General features: G+C 30.6%; 2 protein-coding genes across 5 annotated transcripts in view; one reads left to right on the top strand and one right to left on the bottom strand.

The window, feature by feature from the left end:
- LOC132920365 (tubulin polyglutamylase complex subunit 2) overlaps window positions 1-8244 on the top strand; it is a 38681-nt gene extending 30437 nt beyond the window's left edge. Inside the window, exon 4 of the mRNA XM_060982701.1 lies at window positions 7844-8244. Coding sequence (XP_060838684.1) covers window positions 7844-7915 — 72 coding nt within the window. The 3' untranslated portion in view covers window positions 7916-8244. The remainder of the gene's footprint in view (window positions 1-7843) is intronic.
- LOC132920361 (uncharacterized) overlaps window positions 1-18290 on the bottom strand; it is a 33085-nt gene that overhangs the window by 1799 nt on the left and 12996 nt on the right. Inside the window, exons 7-10 of one of the 4 annotated variants that reach the window (XM_060982692.1) lie at window positions 16773-17433; window positions 13891-14112; window positions 13256-13446; window positions 8364-9444 (exon numbers count right to left, since the gene is read on the bottom strand). In XM_060982692.1, the coding sequence (XP_060838675.1) occupies window positions 8956-9444; window positions 13256-13446; window positions 13891-14112; window positions 16773-17433 (1563 nt within the window). In that variant the 3' untranslated portion in view covers window positions 8364-8955. Of the gene's footprint in view, window positions 1-8363; window positions 9454-13255; window positions 13447-13890; window positions 14113-16772; window positions 17434-18290 lie in introns of those variants that run through there. The other 3 variants (XM_060982691.1, XM_060982694.1, XM_060982693.1) reach the window with 3 other exon arrangements.

An 18290-nucleotide genomic window follows, 5' to 3' on the forward strand; every position in this document is an offset into this window, starting at 1 on the left:
ACACTAGTACCTCAATCATTTAAATTTCAGTAAAAAACAAACACACGCGTGAATTAATGGTACTTATAGGTAGTTGTAAAATAATAATAATGATATGAACATCAATTTATTTTAAAACGGTCAATGGTTGTTATAAATTGAGATCTATTTGTGCAATTCACACAAATCTGAAGTCAGTATTATATTTGTATACGATGACGTAAAAATATATTGTGATTGTGTTGGTCATAAATCAAATTTTTATTAAAACGTTTTAAAATATAATATATTAATTACGATAAATTATCAACGCTAATCGTAGCTTTTTCGATAATAAAAAACATAAAATATTTATCATGAGTAATAATGTCTGTGATGTCCAGGCCGCATGTTGATATGAAGTGTATAATATATATTATATAAATATATAATATGGTTTAGATTCTTGAAGTAGCTTAAATAATTTTTAATCGCTTATCTGATAATATTATTATCGTAATACTAGTTACAATAACGGCACTAAAAGCTTTAATTTGATTTCAACCTAAGTCGGAGAATATAATATAATTATATTATTTAATTTATTTTTTATCACTAAAATGGTTTAAATTATTATAGACGGTATACATTGAACACATAAAATACGTCAAGTTGTATAGGTACACCCAATCGTCCGTACTTTTAAAATGTCACTTCTCAAATAAACCGTAGTATTGGACTTTCGGTTATAATTTACTATATTTAATTATTATTTACATTTTAAAATTAAAGTTGTGATGTAAAGTAATGTGGTAAACCATTTAAAAATAAATGTAAGAGCCCTTTTATGTTAGGTTAGGTAGGTACTACCTACCATACTTTGAAATAATATAATAATACTATCGGACTCGTAATCGGCGGATTTTTCTAACTGTGCAAGTACACTATAATATAGTATAGGTGTATAATATTGAATCTTATCTATTCTGCGATTTCATTACTTCCTTATTCCAGTGTTATTCCTCAAAAAATATTGGTCAGCGACGAAAAAACATATCTCAGATTTTGTCCGCCGTAATATAAGATTGGAGACCCCTGATTTTAAGTACAATTGTCACCGACACTATCGATTTATTATCACGTGTCAATATACTGACTCGAATAAGAATTAAATACAATGTTTATCGTACGTACATTTTATAACGATTTTCTACCCATTATATTATTATAAATCAAATCAACTGACTCACGCACACTATAGATGTATTATTTATTATTTGCACGCAAGCATATATATATATAAAGTTGCCAAAAATTAAATTTTTTATATATCCGAAATCGACCACAGAATTTACTCGATTTTAAGAATACAATTTTTATTGTTTGATTACTTTGATTTCATCAAAATGTGTAATATATCTCAATAATATCCCGGAACTGTGCATAATTATATGCTTGACTTAAAAAATATATATATTCATGAGAAAAATGATAAAATCAACTAAGCAACAGGTTAGAAACTAATAAATACAAAACACCGAATGATATTTTTTTTTTTGCTAGAATTTAAAATTGCATTTATCAAGAATAGATGCGGTCCAACAATACGTAGAATATAAAAAATATACTCTATATTCTTATGCTATTCAACAGAAACTAAAAATCATGAATTCTGTATTGTTGACTATTGAGTATTGTTACTTATTATATTACTTTTTATCCCGGGCTTATTTCCTCTGGACATTTTTCCCCTCCCCCGGACATATTTCACGGATATAATATTTTTTTAACTACGTAAGTGCAGTACATGAACTTTATATACATCACAACACGCTTGACGATGAAATTACATGACAAGTGCCTATTATTAAAGTCAACGGCAGGTATTATTGCTCAATCGTTACAATATCATGATCATTGCACTACAGTTAACGGACAATGGTCGTCGTTTCATATCGCGATGTTTTGTTTTTTAACTTATTATTTATTTATTTTTTTTTTTTTGGTAATTTTTACGGGTCTTCTTCCACTTGCAGAAAAAATCCAAACAACAATATTATCCAACTAAAAATAGACGACGGGATGTTATTGTAGCGATAACAACTGTAGAACTATACAATAAAGGTATAATAGGTATAATAATAACCGTTCGTCGTTCGATATCATAAATTCATAACCGCGGAGAGCAAAGTTGTCGATCACTCGATATACATAAAATATATTATTATATTACGCGCTACGCCCACACGAGGTGGTACGTAATATTATGCAAATATAACGGTGGCACTGTATAATAGAATAATATAGTCGTTGTCCGAAATGAATAAACTATAAAGCCACTGCGTCGGAAAATGCCGACAACGAAGGCGGTGGCGAACAGTTCTTTGTCTCGCGACAACAATCTGGTCACACGCGAGTAAAGGTAAGTGAAGCAATTTACATAATATTACAATTAAAACCAATAATAAACTGATAGATGGATTATTATATGGCCCGTGTAGCGAGCTATATTTTTCTCACCAGTGAATGATAAGTATGTGATCAATAAAATGACTGACCGCGGGAATTGGGCGTGGACAACTGATATTTGCGAATGCAATGAATGTGTGTTTCGATAAATCATATAGTAGTACTTACCTGTACACCATCTGCCCGCCATCCGTACATTCGTGATTTGTGAAAAACGTATTCGTTGTAATCATCGCCGAAAATTCTTTACTATAACGCCTTGCTCCCCATAAACAGTTTTAAGACTGCAATCGCGTATTTTATTTTTTTGTAATATTATCTACCTAAAAATTATCGAAATAAACCGGGTTACAGTAAATTTTTTTAACCCTACATTCAAATACATATATATTTTATCTCATTCTCTACACTCGTAGTGTAACGATAATAATTGATAATATTAAAAAAAAAAAAGGACGAAAATAATAAAAAGATACATTTTTCGAGATGTTAATTGCCGTATTTTGAAGTATACTTTTACATAATATGGGCGACCAATATAACATATTATAATAATATATAATATTATAACAGGAATATATATATATAATATTACAACAGGAATATATATATATAATATTACAACAGGAAAAAAGTATTTGGTCAGTATAATCGTGGTATTATTATACTCTCCACGAAGAAAAATCTCACCTCTGTCGGAACGTCGCTTATGCCAAACTAATTTATCGGTCTATCGACTTTCGTTTGCTAGCGCTGAGGTACATTAGCCAAATACAGTTGCCGTTTTACCGACCGTCACAGTGGTAGTTTTTCTTTTTTTTTTATTGATATGTATCATTCCATGGACAAGTCGACAATTTATGTAAAGTTCCTAGCTATTTTTTATTTGTTTTTATATTTTTTTCGAAGTGCGAACGTCCTTTGGGTCTTGCTTAAGTGCTGTTTCGCTGCTGAACTATACGCGCGTCGCAGAGTCGCATCAATTTCTTATTACCATATTGGAAATATTTAAGTACAGATGATTCACAGAGTTCTTCTAAAAATGTGTAGATATAAATTTTAATAAATAAACACCGTCAAACAATATTTACTTAAAACATTTACATTATAATATATTATATGATAAAACCGGCATACATATTATATTATATTGTATTTAAATAAATACTTTGCGTCTTTGTATGTATAAACGATTTAACCACGACATGACACAACCAACGGCGTTGTTATATATTCCTATAATAACTAATAAGTAAGAACTTTGTACTTATATGAAATGTATAGTAAAACATATATATATATATATAATATATATATATTATATAGAATATAGAATATAGATACATAAAGTAATTTCCATTTTTGCATAGCGCTTTGATGAAAATCGTATGCTGCACAAATGAGTCGTATTTGTCGTAGCAGAGTTTATTTAAACAACGAAAACGTACGTATAATGTATTATAGGTATAATTACGTATTTATTATAAATAGGTATTTAATTATACCAGTACACTCGCAGCTTCATAATTTCAACAACTATTTAGTTAAATATTTGGCAATTGCTTTATATAATATTTTATTTAAATACCAATTAAAAAGTTAAAAATAACTTAAAATATAATACAGTTATAAAAAATAATAATGATAATCTGGATAAGTACTTAATTCAATCTATTAAGCTTTGTTTGTGTGGTGATTTTTAAGAAATATCCAATTAAAAAAAAAAAGAAAAAACCCTAATAAAACGTTAACTTTATTTTTGCTGTAACAAAATAAATTTTAAATTTTAAATTTTAATTTAGAATAACTCATTAAATATTTCAAAATTATTTTAGACATTTAAAATAATTACATCAACATCAACTAAAACTGTATTAGTACTAATATCTATTTGATTTCTCTATTAAAATACGCGTTACAAGTAACAACGGAGATAATATGCGTTCGTATGCATTATTTAGGATCAGTTGGGTACATGTCTTAATTGTACCTACTCGTAATTAACAATAAGGTTAATAATGTAGGATTCAACTTTTTTCCCCCACCAGTGGCAGCGCGAATAGCTATTTTATGAGGTGACCGCGTCATGCAAAAATTGAGGAGGAGGCATCCCAATTAATGACTCCAGTCTCTAGAACCTAGACGGCCAGACTAATCTATAATTTATACTCCCATAATCACATCTAACGACATACCTATAGCTAAGGAGTAAGGAAATATTAGTTACTCTACGTTATATTATTATTAGGGTAGTTGCTTCATAGGAAAAACAAGTCTACGCCGCCACTGTTCCCCGCGACAAATTTCGACTGATAATTTCACAGTCATTGCTTTTATGACGATTATTATAATAAAAGTAGGTCAAAAAAGACACGGGCAGTAATAGACATGAACAAGTAAAATAATCGTGTCATTATGAGATGTTGACACGTTACGATTTGCATTGTGTATATTATACTGTGCAAATGCATAAATCGTAAATCGTAATTGACAATCTCACGAAACAATCACGGACCGGCAAACACACATGAGTATGATAATAATATATAACACATTAAAATATATCGCATTAGATTTGAGGAGGAAGAGACGGAATATTGTTCATACAGTGTATACATACAAGTATTATTATAGTTATCGCAGTTACGCTGTGAGTGCCTGTTAAATTTAGTTTTGATATTATTTTAACGAACTCGAGTGTCGACAGACAAGGGTGAACAATTTAATAAGTTGGCAGTAAAAATGTTTGAGATTTATGCTAGAATAAAATTGCATTTCCGTCGTGTAATCTATATTCTGTAAAAAAATGTTATTTCATTTTTGTTTATTAATATACTTATATACATTTTTGGTTTTTTGTTATTTCCGGTATACTATAATATAAAACTAATAGCATATGAGATGGGTACTCGGGTTTCGATTGCCAACTTAAACTTAAATGACATAATAATATTGTCCTTTCAATAAAATAGACGTTTGAAGTACTCACCTAGATAATATTACAATAGGATAAGAACGTTATTGAAATCATTGGCGTATAGTATATTCACTGTATATTGACAACGATATGTTATTCACAAAATAATGAAAATAAAATAGTCGTTATGATCGAATATAATTTTTGAATTGATCAAAGCCACTCAAATTACTGTACTAAAAATCCGTCTAGAACAGTTTTAGTTTACAGTTTTATGGAATTTAAGATTTTGCAAATCAGGTATCTGTAATATTGATCGAAATATCTAAGAAACTATGACCTGCCTAATAACTATTAATTATAATAAGTAATCTGAGATCAAAAATTCTACCTATTTGATTGATTTGTTTTATACGTCATCTAAAATGTTAAATAAATTTTATAATTTTTAATTTTTATCAACCTCACATCATTTAAACGTTTAACGTTTAGTTGTATGTAATAAATAGTAATAAAAAACATGATATTGATTTAGGTGCTATCTTATAATTACGAATATGATGAATGATTTCGCCGAAAAAATGGCTCCATTTAATAGTGAACAAAATAAATGTAATTGTATTGCTCCAAATTGATGATATAACTATAGTTTTTTATTATTAAGTTAACTGCTATATTTTATTATGAATAAATTGTAATAACAACTAAAACGTTTAAAACGTTTTAAAATACTTTTAATTGTATGTGAGAATGTTCAAAAAAATGTAGACTATTATATAACATTAATAATTAATAATAAATTAAGTCTTATGTTTCCAAAAAATCTGAAACATGCTGTACCATTTAATTGCCAAAACGCTGAAATATGCGAAAAATAAATGTTGCCTTCAGTTAAATATTTTAACCATTAAATTTAATTATCTTGATATAGCTATTATACATTTTGACTATTCAGTAAAATAAAAACTTGCAAGTCAACATGAACTCGCCTGACTCAGTAATAAGAGTAGCCCTATAGTTGGTATCAAAAATTATTAAAAAAAATCCTAACTGTACAAAAATTGTTATAAATTATCACAGGTCCTATTTATGCCGTTTGAAAATGTTGACCTCAGTTTAAATAACTCATGTAACTTGTTTCACAGCTATACGTAACACTACACGCAAATAAATATAATATTAAATTGATAGCATTGAGTCTGATTATCGTTACTATGAATACCTACCGGATAATTATTATTCAATATTACTTGGTAGTTGATAGATAAAATAGGTAGGTTAATAATAGGTAATCATAATTTAAATTAATTTTATATTTAGTTAATATTATGTTGACTGTCTATTGTAAATCTAGAAATAAATCAAAGTATAATAAAATCACAGACAGATTATATGTATTATGTTTAAAATTTTAAGACACTAAATATGTATATATATATATTATAAGTTCACAACTGTTTTTTAATTAAAAATCTCATATTACATTATTAATGAATTATAGTATAATAAATATAATATATATATATATATATATATATATATAAATTTAATATTTTTAGAAAAAAGCACAATATATAAAAATTACTTATATAAATATAGTTATTAGTTATCTATTATTTGAATCGTTAAAAGATTTTAAAAATAACTAACATATTTATTGAATTTACAGAAAAGGGACAATGAAATAATTAATATATTACTCGTATATTTGATTAAAAAACAAAAATATATATTTAAATAAAATTCAAATCTTATAAATCTCATATGACACGCTTAAATTCTTAACTAATAATAAAAATAATAATACATAATGTGATAGCATATTTATAATATATTATTTTTCTTATTTAATAATAATTTATGGAATGTAATATACTTATTGTAATAATACTTTAAAAGAAAATATATAGATATTTATTATTATTATTATTATTGTAAATTTGTACTGTAATGTTGTTATTTACCAATTAATAATTGATACTTATAACATACAAATGGTGTGAGATTAATATAATAATGAAATATTTTAGTTTTTAAAAACTTTTTAATTATAAAACTATACATTTCACTACGTCATTTTAAATCGTTTTCGTTCGGGACAAATTACAAGATATTCTAATGCTTTCGTCTCTTTCGACTAAATAACTTAAAAAGTCATTGAGTAAAAAATGGTTCTTGAATAATCTATTAAGATTTATAATTTATAACAGTGATATTTAATGTTTGAAATCAATTTGTATGCATCTTTTTTTAAGGTTATACTAGATAATATAATCAATATTTTTATTTTTATTTCTCATGCATACAAAATTTAAAAAAAAATAGTTAGGTAAGGTTTTTTTTTTATTTAGTAGCTTTTATTATTTATTAATTTTTAACTAAGTTAAATACCTATATCGTGAGCGAAAAAATGATGTATTAGCAACAGACGCGTCTGCAAACAAATAGCACGTAATTTGTTTCTGTTTTAAAGTATTCATCATTTTTTTTGTTATATAGATTTTCAGATCATCAAGTTCTTTCCAGTTAACTCAGTCATCCATAGGAGATTTATTTGAAATTAGAAGATAACAGTACGTTAGTTGTTGGTGTGAGAATCGAACTCATGAACTCACACGTCAAATTGGACCGTCTTATCATATCTGCTCCAATTCGACGAACAGTAAAGGTTTTTAAAGTTCATGTCCAATAAAATCCTATAAATGTATGTGTAGGTTGAGGATGTAACTGCAAAATGTATTATACATAAATAATTTGAATGATAAAAAAAATGTTAAGTATAATAGTTGAATGTTAACATAATATTTGTGCTCATATTAAATTATAATTAATTATAAGTTTTTAATTACAAATTTATATGCCTACTAATACACACTAACGTTTTAAATTTTACGCTTTTTGTGTTTTATTAAAATAAAATTCAAAAAAAAATAATGTCTAATTTGATGTATTTAAGTAAATTACTAACTGCAATTAATGGTTAGGGAGTTAATGAAGAACACTATAGGTGATCGAGTCATTTTTACAAATCTTGTATATATTATGTATATCTTATATTTGTTATGTTCATGTTTTTATTAAAAGTAATAATAATTTTATTGAGTTATCGAAAGGAAAACGTATAAAAAATGTAGATCGACTAAAGACTTAGATACAAATATAAATACTTATAAATGAATAATGATTTAAATACAGCAGCCTTACAGAACCAGCCTATAGGAAATCTACACTGAACGTGAAACTACAACATGTTTTTTAATATTGTATACTATTGAGACATTAAATTTAAATACGCTAACGCGATAACGAATAATTCGATTGTATTATATTATGCTCAAATATAATACGATAATATTACAGGTAGGTACATATAATGATATACATATGTTATGATTTGTCATTAAACATGATATTAACATTTAGTCGAAAACATTTTATTTTTGTATTTTCACGGTCATATTGCGTACGAACTTATTGGGCGACCTAACATATTATACTATTACGTAACCGCGGTCGTAGTTCTTCCACGTAATATTAAAATAACAAATTGTAAATCGGCGAATTTGCTGCCGTTTCCTCCGCATCGCATCGGTCGTTCTTTAGCGGCGGCATCACTGCAGTGCTTCCGGACCCGGCGACGGCCGGCGCTCGCTGTGCAGACTGAACCCGTTTTCGGGCGTCATGCGCAGATACGGCTGGCCCGCCGGGTTGATGGCCGGCGAAGTGGCCGCGGGCGCCGAGTCGGGCGCGTCGTAGAACGCGGGGTTGTACACCACGGTGGCGGACATGGACTGTCTGCGCCGGGCCGCACGCACCGTGGCCATCAGAGTGCCCGCGTCGGCCGCGGTCCGCCTGCCGCTCGACCCGAGGCCATCGCCCTCGTCCGCGGTCGGGGCCGGCTCGCAGGCGTACGACAGTTCGGACGTGGACCGGTAGACGCCGACGAGTCCGTCGGCCGGCGACTGGCCGCGGCTGACCGCCATCGCCGAAGACGCAAACGCCGGCGCCGCGCCCCGTTGCCGCCGTCTCTCCTTGCTGATCTTCCGGATGTCGTCCAGCACCGGGCCCTGCTTGTCTTCCGGCAGCACCGAACACATTTCCTGCAACACCTCCCGGCCAAACACCGTATAATAACATTACTGCCGTGTCGCTGTGGAATGTTTTACGACTGTCGAACACATTAAAAAAGCTCACGATTCGACACGTCGACTGCAAGTCAAACCTACGACGTTATACAATATTGTTTGTTTATTTTTCTAAGGAAATCATACAAATGATAAATTTTTTTTTTTTTTAAATAGTCATTATGAATATCAGTTTTTGATTTCGAGTGGAGCGAGGAATTTTTTTATTGGTTTTATAAAGATTTGTGTAGTTTTTTTTTCAAAAATTCCACGAGAGTAAAAAAGATAATATAATAATATTGGTTTAAAACTGTCTAATTTTATTTTTAATTCGGCCTATGATCGTGCTTTTGAGCACAATATTGTTCTAACAGCAATTGATGAAATATATGTATATATATAAATTTTTTTTTTGTTGATAAAATATGTATACAATCTGTAAAAGTTTACCATTTACAATATGAATATGCTATAAAATACAGTGACATGAGTTACACGAGAAAAAGAGTGATCTAAAGTGTTACACTTTATGTTTGAATTTTCAATTTATTATATTTTATTGTCTTGTTTAATATTTTTATTGATACCTAACCTATGCCGATGAGCTTTACAAATACGAGTAAATATGAATTTTATTAAAAACTAAAAATAAAATATTCAACAAATGATCGAATTGCGCATCTTGGTATCATCTCGTGATCTAATTCTTGGAATCAAAAACGCTACAATACTCGTTAAACTCAATTTAACGTTTTCGGTTTCAACCAAATATAAAAAAAATAATAATTCCAACGCTCACGGAAAAGTTAGGTATTATGTATAATAATAATATTATTTTGTACTGTATACAATATTTACACCAATTTTAGCGAATTTAATCACACTATTCTACTGTAAATCGATATTTATCTAAAAAGTTGTTCAACTCGACAAATTAAAAAATTACCAATAATAATACATAAATATTTTACAATTTATAAGAATTAATTAAAGAACCCTTCTCTCAAATTCGTTTTGTCGTGTACATTGATTTGTCAATAAATTCAAATTTATCACGTACATTACAGCGATCTTCTCAATTTATTACGGTTAGTACAGGTACATTATTTATGTATTCAATCATTTATAATATGTATTTCCGTATTTTCACGGTTACAAACAATAGCTACCGACGACCTATAGTTTATACTGTTTATAGTTATTAATCTCAAGTAAAAATATATTTAAATTAAAAACGACTAACGATTCATTGACAGGTATTACGTAATAATACACATTATTTCATTGTACTTCAGCCATTTTAATTACTTAACTTGGTCCTTTTTTTCTATTTGTGTTTTTTTTTTCAAACTATATATAATTAAATAATTCAAGATTTTACCCATATTCCTGATAATATTCCATCTGTCGCCATTCTACACAAGTACGATTATACGAATAAATTTATTTATAATATATCAAATATATTCAAAACTCGAAAAGTTTTGTAAAACTCTGTACTATTACTAAAACAATAATCGTTAAAAATCATACTTTTTGCATAGCATAAAATAAAATATAAAGACTTTACGCTACTTCATTTTAATCTTTCTAAATGGTTAGGCTTGGCCTATATAGGTATGACCTATTTTCTAAATTTTATAATACTAAAATGTGTCTATTATTTTAAATCGGATACGGTGGTCTTAAACTCTATATAGTGATAGTGATTAAAACCCCATTAAAAAAAAAAAAAAATAGGTCACACCATCATACGACTGCGCGATGGGTCTACGCATTTTGTCAATTGATGGATTTTATTTCAGTTATTTATAACTCTGAAATCGTCTCTGTTAAGGAAAAAGTAGAATATATCTTTATCGGGGTGAGATTCGTCGGTGATTTGCTTTGTGGTACTATAGTTTTTTCCTCTGTGGACATTATTTTTATTTTTAAGCAAAGTATCGACAATTCTTTACATCACGAGATATCTATTTTATATATTATTATTTGCTTCAAGTAATATACATTTATAAGTTGACTTTAGTTGCAAGCCGTCATATTTTCAAAGTGAAATCCTAGTAAAGAGAAATAAAAAGATAATTTTTTATTGGTTTATTATAGCCATAACGCTATAACGTTGTATGCATGCTACGTTCTACATTAGTTTGAATTCATGGTGTTTTTTTCTACATTTTACTATTTATAATAATTATTATATTCATTTCATGAGTACCTAATTTATGTATTTGAAAAAAAAAAAACACATTCAGATTATACGTATGCATAATATTATAATATACTAGTATTTTACATTATTTTATATGATTAATAAATAATAAGTAGACAATGAAATAGATGTTATATGTAAAAATACTAAAAATATTACAATATAAGTAGGTAGTCACGAACGTGAATAAAAACATATGGTTTTTTCTATTCGTCTAAATAACCGTATTGGAATTGAATATAATAAATATATACATTATACATAGGTAATATAAAACATAATATTTATACCAATACCTTCATTTTTTACCATAATATTTAAATCTTAAACGTGATACTAAAATATAAATTAGAATTTTGAATAATCATAAGAAATGTATAATGCTAATGCGATTTACGAAGTACCTATTTCATATTCAATTAACCGCGCAATTGAACTTAGTATTTTTTTTTACCGTTATTACAGTTGAAGAATACTTAGAAGAATATATTATATTATTTTTAAATGTTACGATACTTTTTCTTTTTTTTATTAGATCCAACAAGTTTAATTTGAATTTTCTATGATAATGTAAGAGTTAATTAAAAAATATGCCAACTCATAAAATATATTAGTTTTAATATTATATTTTTAAATTTACCCGGTAATTGATTCTTATTTTAGTTATCAAAAAGTTATTCAAACCCATGTGCGCGAGTACGACCTTAATGACGGTGACATTGAATTATGTTATTTTTGCAGGCTGTATTGACGTAATGTGTTGTTTGAAGTATTTCATTATTTGAAAACAAGTGTTCGTTTTTTTCAATATATTCATTATACATTTTACGAGTTATGAAAAAAATAGTTAAAATATGTTTTGAAACAATAATTAATATCCATAAATGCAGTTATCGCCAATAACACTATATAATAATATGTAAAATTGTATTTATAATGGTGTACAATTACCTACGTGGCTATTATTATAATGGGCAATGATTGTTATCAAATTTATTGAAATTTATACAAACTATTCGTTCTTAAAATAGTTTATTTTCTTTTGAATAATATAAAAAAAAAAAACTCGTCGAGTAAGATTGCTAATACTTTTTCCGTCCAACCCGTCCCCTTCGTGTCTGAGTGGTATTTCATAACGATTTTTTTAAACTGCGCCGTTTTACTAATATTTTATCAATCTATGGTTTCTTAATGCTTACTAGTTATTAATTTATATTCTATCGTTTTTATTACGTCTTGAATCTTCTGTTCATATAATATAATACGTACGAACACTAAACATCCGTGAAATCTATTTGATGATGGTTTTTAGACATATTGTATGTATTAGAGAAAAATTTACCTAACAGAAACAGAGCATTTTAAGATGAGAATTCCTTTTAAATTTATGTATATAAATTTATATTTTATCAAATTTATGTACACAGAGTGATTAGAAATTATTGGCGGAGACACAAAATAGCCGCCGCTATCATAATAATACAAATAATTGTTTTAACACGATTTTTCCATAACTGATATTATTGCTCGGACGTTAACTGTTTACGTTGTATTTATTATACGATCACTAATACTCACTGTGTACTTTTGTAAGTTTATCAAAGCGTTGACGATGTTTCCCAGCACCCGGTGGTTGCTCCTGTATCTGTTGGACGCTATCGTCGCGGTCATGGGGCTTTGCCGCTGTAGACGTGCGAACGAGGTGACGGTGGTTTTTGGAGCGTTTTTCTTGTCGTTCAGCGAGCTGTCGGCGTCCAAAAACGACATGCCTGTCATGACCAGAAGATAATATATACATATATTATATAAACACGAGAGACGAACAAAAACAAAGGGCCGTGTAGGGACGTCCAATATACATATATAAATAGCTATAATATATATATATATGATGGTATTATCGTGCACATGATATGCTATATGATTGGATTATACAGGTGTGTGTATGTGTGTGTGTGTGTGTGTGTGTGTGTGTGTGTGTGTGTGTGTGTGTGTGTGTGTGTGTTTAGAGATGATGATATTGGACGAATGCGATGTTTTTTTTTTTTTTTTAATTTTGTTACGGGCGGAAAGGTCGCCTGTGGCAGTCGCTATGCCTGGCTGCTCGCAGGAGCTAATCGTGATGATGATGGCGTGGTGCAGTGGTGGGCTGGTGGAAGGGGTTCGAGTCGGAAGGTTTGTGATTTAAAATGTGAAAAACGTAATTCACCCACCTCTAACCGTTTTGAATTTATTGGATACCGTGTCCGCCCGAGCGGAATACCGTTGTCTATCCGCGGCCCGGCCCAGGCTGCGGGACGCGAATGTTTCCTGTTCGGGTTCCGAAAGCGATATACTGAAACGTTGCACGTCCCCCGGACTCGGCGTGCACACTATGTCCACGCCGTCCTGGAATTCGACGGCAGCCAACAGCAATTTGTCGGCCCACGACCACCCTGTGGAATTTTACAAAGGAGTCTTAAAAACATATGATTGATTGAACGACTCCACATATTGAATTTAATAGCTACGAGTACACTGTACACAATATTGAAAACCAAAAAAATATGTAGTGGTCGATTACGATTTTATACAACCGACCATTGAGATTATAGTAAAATTATATTATTGCCGTAATTCTGACCATTAGTACTTATAATTGTGTAAGAAAGGGCCATATTTTATTTTATTTAAACAATATAACGAGTATTATTTGTATATTTTTCTGGGAAAAACGATTATGTTTTTCCACGGTCAACCAACAATATTTTAACATCCTATTTTTTCATCACCGAACTATCGTGCACAAATTGACAAATATACAAAGGGCCAGTACTCAACATCTCTACAACATGCGCTTATTAAGTAAAAACTAACACACATTATGTTACAGATCGGAATGAGTAACTGACAAAACGATCAAGTAGCGATAAGTGATAACCAAATTTTGATTGCGGAACACTGGAATGCGAAAACAATGAACGTTATTCGCTGTTTGTTAATAATAGTTATCAATTCATCGCCAATCTGGAAAAATAACTCTAAGATAGAATTTTTCATCAACCAAGTAATAGACTTGTTTGTTTTATCATTTTTCAAAAAATATTGTTTTCTATTACGGAAATGTTTCATAAAAGACAAAATATTAACATAACTATTATTAATAATACTCATGATATACATTTAAGTTAAACTGTGGGACAATTGGCCATTTTGAAACGCTTATTGGGACTATATTCAAACACAACTAAACGAAACTTATTGAAACCCACAATAAGTCGGTTAAATAAAAACAAATTATGATGGAATAAAACCTTGTACTTCATAATATAAATTTTACCTATATAAGAGTTATGACAGACATTTGTATAGTGTTGCGTTGTTTATATTGTTTGGTGAAAAAAATTTCTAGTTTATACCAAAACGTGTTTCATTACACAACGATTCTGTATGTACAATTTTATTTTGCATATTTTTGCATTTTCAGAGCAATGTTAGCATTTTTTTTTATAATATATTGTACAGCTGTACTAAAGTACTATTTTTATAGCTCGACAAATCATTAACTATAGAATAAAAAATAATTTTTTAAGATTTTATAAATATGCATATTTATGCTGATTAGCAGACGTGCTCATAACTTATATAATTATAACTTATGTAAGGCAACAGAAAAAATTCAAAGAAAATTTCAAAAAACATGTGAACTTGTTTCATACAAAAACACTTTTTTTAAATCAGCGAGTTGAATTGTATTGAATAGTTTAAAAAAAAACTAAGGGTACTAACGAATTTGAGGTAAACAAGGTACACCATATAAAAAAAAAATAAAAAATAAAATAGTTATATAGATTCTTACTCGGCTACCCGAGTACCCCAAATACGGGTCTGTGTATTATTTAAACTTATATTATATCTTCAATGAATATTTATTTTTAAAACGTTTAATATAAAATATATAAGAACAATTTGTTTATATATTGTGATTTTTATAAAATTTGTATTTTGTAAGCAGTTGGTGTAAGAAATATTAAACAGTATTTCTAAAATATACGAGATAAAATATTATTATTCAGTAAAAAATATTTACAAATTCAAATATTGAATGTAAAATTAATTCTATACTTACTGAAATTAAAAATTGAAAAATTTTTATTTTATTTTTTGATTATTAGATAAAATAAAAATATTGTACACTAAATGTTTTATAATATAAATAGATGTATCGATCACATTTCATATTATGACATAATATACATCGTACAATATTAACTGTATTTTTGTTCCCTATGAGTGTAAATTATTTAAATAAATAAATAAATAAAACTTAAATCATAATATAATAATATTATGTGCTGTACAGTTTATAATTTAAATATAGTAATTACAATTTTAAGAATTTGACGAAATATTCATAAAAAAAAAAAAAAAAATACTATAATATGAGCTCTTTAACTGTTTATAATTCCATATTTTAGAATTTAAATAAAAACTATTGATTGGTATAACCACGGTTGCCAAAAAGTCAGACCGTCTCTGCTCAGAATCGTTTTTAATCGTATACACTGCTTTATAATTAATTTAATTCGAATTTAACACACCTGCTATTGCAGTGACCTACTCAGTGATGAGGTACACTCGACACGTCCTGCTGCTGTTCACACCAGAGCATTTACCTACTCGACTGCTTTTTATACATTATAATTGATTATATGACAGTACTCCACCTAAGTCTGAGGTCTCATTCATAGGACTATAAGCACGTCGGACCTGACCCAGTTCGGATCACGAGACTCCGTTACCGTAATAAATAATAAGTAATAAACGATAACGGTCGGCGTAACGTTTTGTATCTGACACGTTTTTTTTTTTAGACATTTTTTCTGCAGACACATAATAATATTTCATACGCATATCACAACAATTACCAATATGCTTATAAATCCAGTTTTTCCGATAAACCGGCTCGCGTGTTTCTACTGGTTTTTCGAATTATCGTTTTCCAAATCACCGAAATTTAAAAAATATACACACGTTCTTGCCAACGCGATAAATAATAATATTACACGCCACACGACACATCATTATAATAGTCGGCGGCGGTACAGTGTTTTACCTTTTTGCATGGCGTCCAACAGAGCGTCTTTGGGCCGCACCTCGTCCCTGCATAGGAGTCTGGCAAACGCGCCCAACGAACGCAGCTCGTCCCGGTCCCACCGTCGCCGCCACTCGTCCAGGTGCCAACAAGTGTTGTGCGACACGTCGTACAGCTGGCGCAAGAACAGCGACAGCGGCGGGCCCAGTCCGGCGCGGCGCCGCCGGCACCACGGCGGCCGGAAGTCGGTAGTCGAGACGGCCGCTGCCGCGTGCAACCGCCCCAGCACGAACCGCACCAGGTCCGAGTCGCCGCCGATGTCGGCCGCCGTGGCGTCTGCATACACGTCGCACAGCAACCGGCGCACCGCTTCCGGTCCACCGCCACCGGCGGAGTGTGGCCGCCGTCGTTGGCGTCCCGCGAGACACCGACCGCGGCGGCCGCCGCCGGCGCTGCTCTTCCTCTCGTCGGCCAAGCGCAACGGCCGCCGCTTCCGGTCGTTGTTCTTCTTGTCTCGGCCGGCCCCGTAAATGGCCAGCGCCTGTTCCGCGACCACCGACACCAGGTACGCCGCGTCCAGCCCGATCTCGTCGCCGACCACCAACCCGGTGCTGTACCGCGGAATCTTCTCTTCCGTCAGAAAGTGCCACGCGGACGACGATTCCGCCGCGCCCGTCGCTACCTAAACGATTTACCAAACCGTACAGATCACGACCGTAACCAGTGGCTGAGTGATATAATACAGATACATTTATCTATAGATACAAATCAAGTACCTACATATCTTATCCAGATAAATAGATACAGTTGGTATCTAATTGGTGTTTAAGATTTAAATGAAATCATGGAAATCTACATAAATATCTAGGTATAAATGTTGTCGTGCAATTCATGGGTATTTTTTCAATTATCGTTTACTAATCGCAGTTTTTTATACGTATATGTATTCTTTAATATTATATTTTTGACACAAAACAAGCCTTCTCGGTTATCCTTCCCCTAATCACATTACTCGGCCGAGAATAGCGTGTCAAGCACTAATAAAAATTAACTATCGTAAAATGAAAATTTAGATAAAAAAATGTTTTATCTACATATTATATTTTATCTAGATAAAAATCGAATAAACTATCTTCGTATTAATATAGACATATCTATTTAGCTAGTAATGTAATATTTATTTAGACGTTACTTTTGCTATCTGAACTTAACACTAATTGTAACTGTACTGCAGTGAATCATCAAGTCCATTTTCTAGTCAGTTTATTTCGACGGAGTTCTTAGGCCAATGTCGCCGTTCGTTCATATATTATTTTACTTTTATATACCTAATATTCTAAACAGGATATCGTTCGGTCATATGCCTGCAGTGGTGTGATTTGGTCATATTTGTTAGGGTTGGAGGGGGGCGTATACCGTTTTTGTACATTTTACTTATTACCCAAAAAAACGTCTGCGCGTAAGGTTACCTACCCCCCCCCCAGCCACAATATCCCATCACTGTGATATTATATAATATTATAATGTATATCTGAACGA

The sequence above is a fragment of the Rhopalosiphum padi genome, chromosome 2, assembly GCF_020882245.1.
Source record: "Rhopalosiphum padi isolate XX-2018 chromosome 2, ASM2088224v1, whole genome shotgun sequence".
NCBI classification, from domain to species: Eukaryota; Metazoa; Arthropoda; class Insecta; order Hemiptera; family Aphididae; genus Rhopalosiphum; species Rhopalosiphum padi.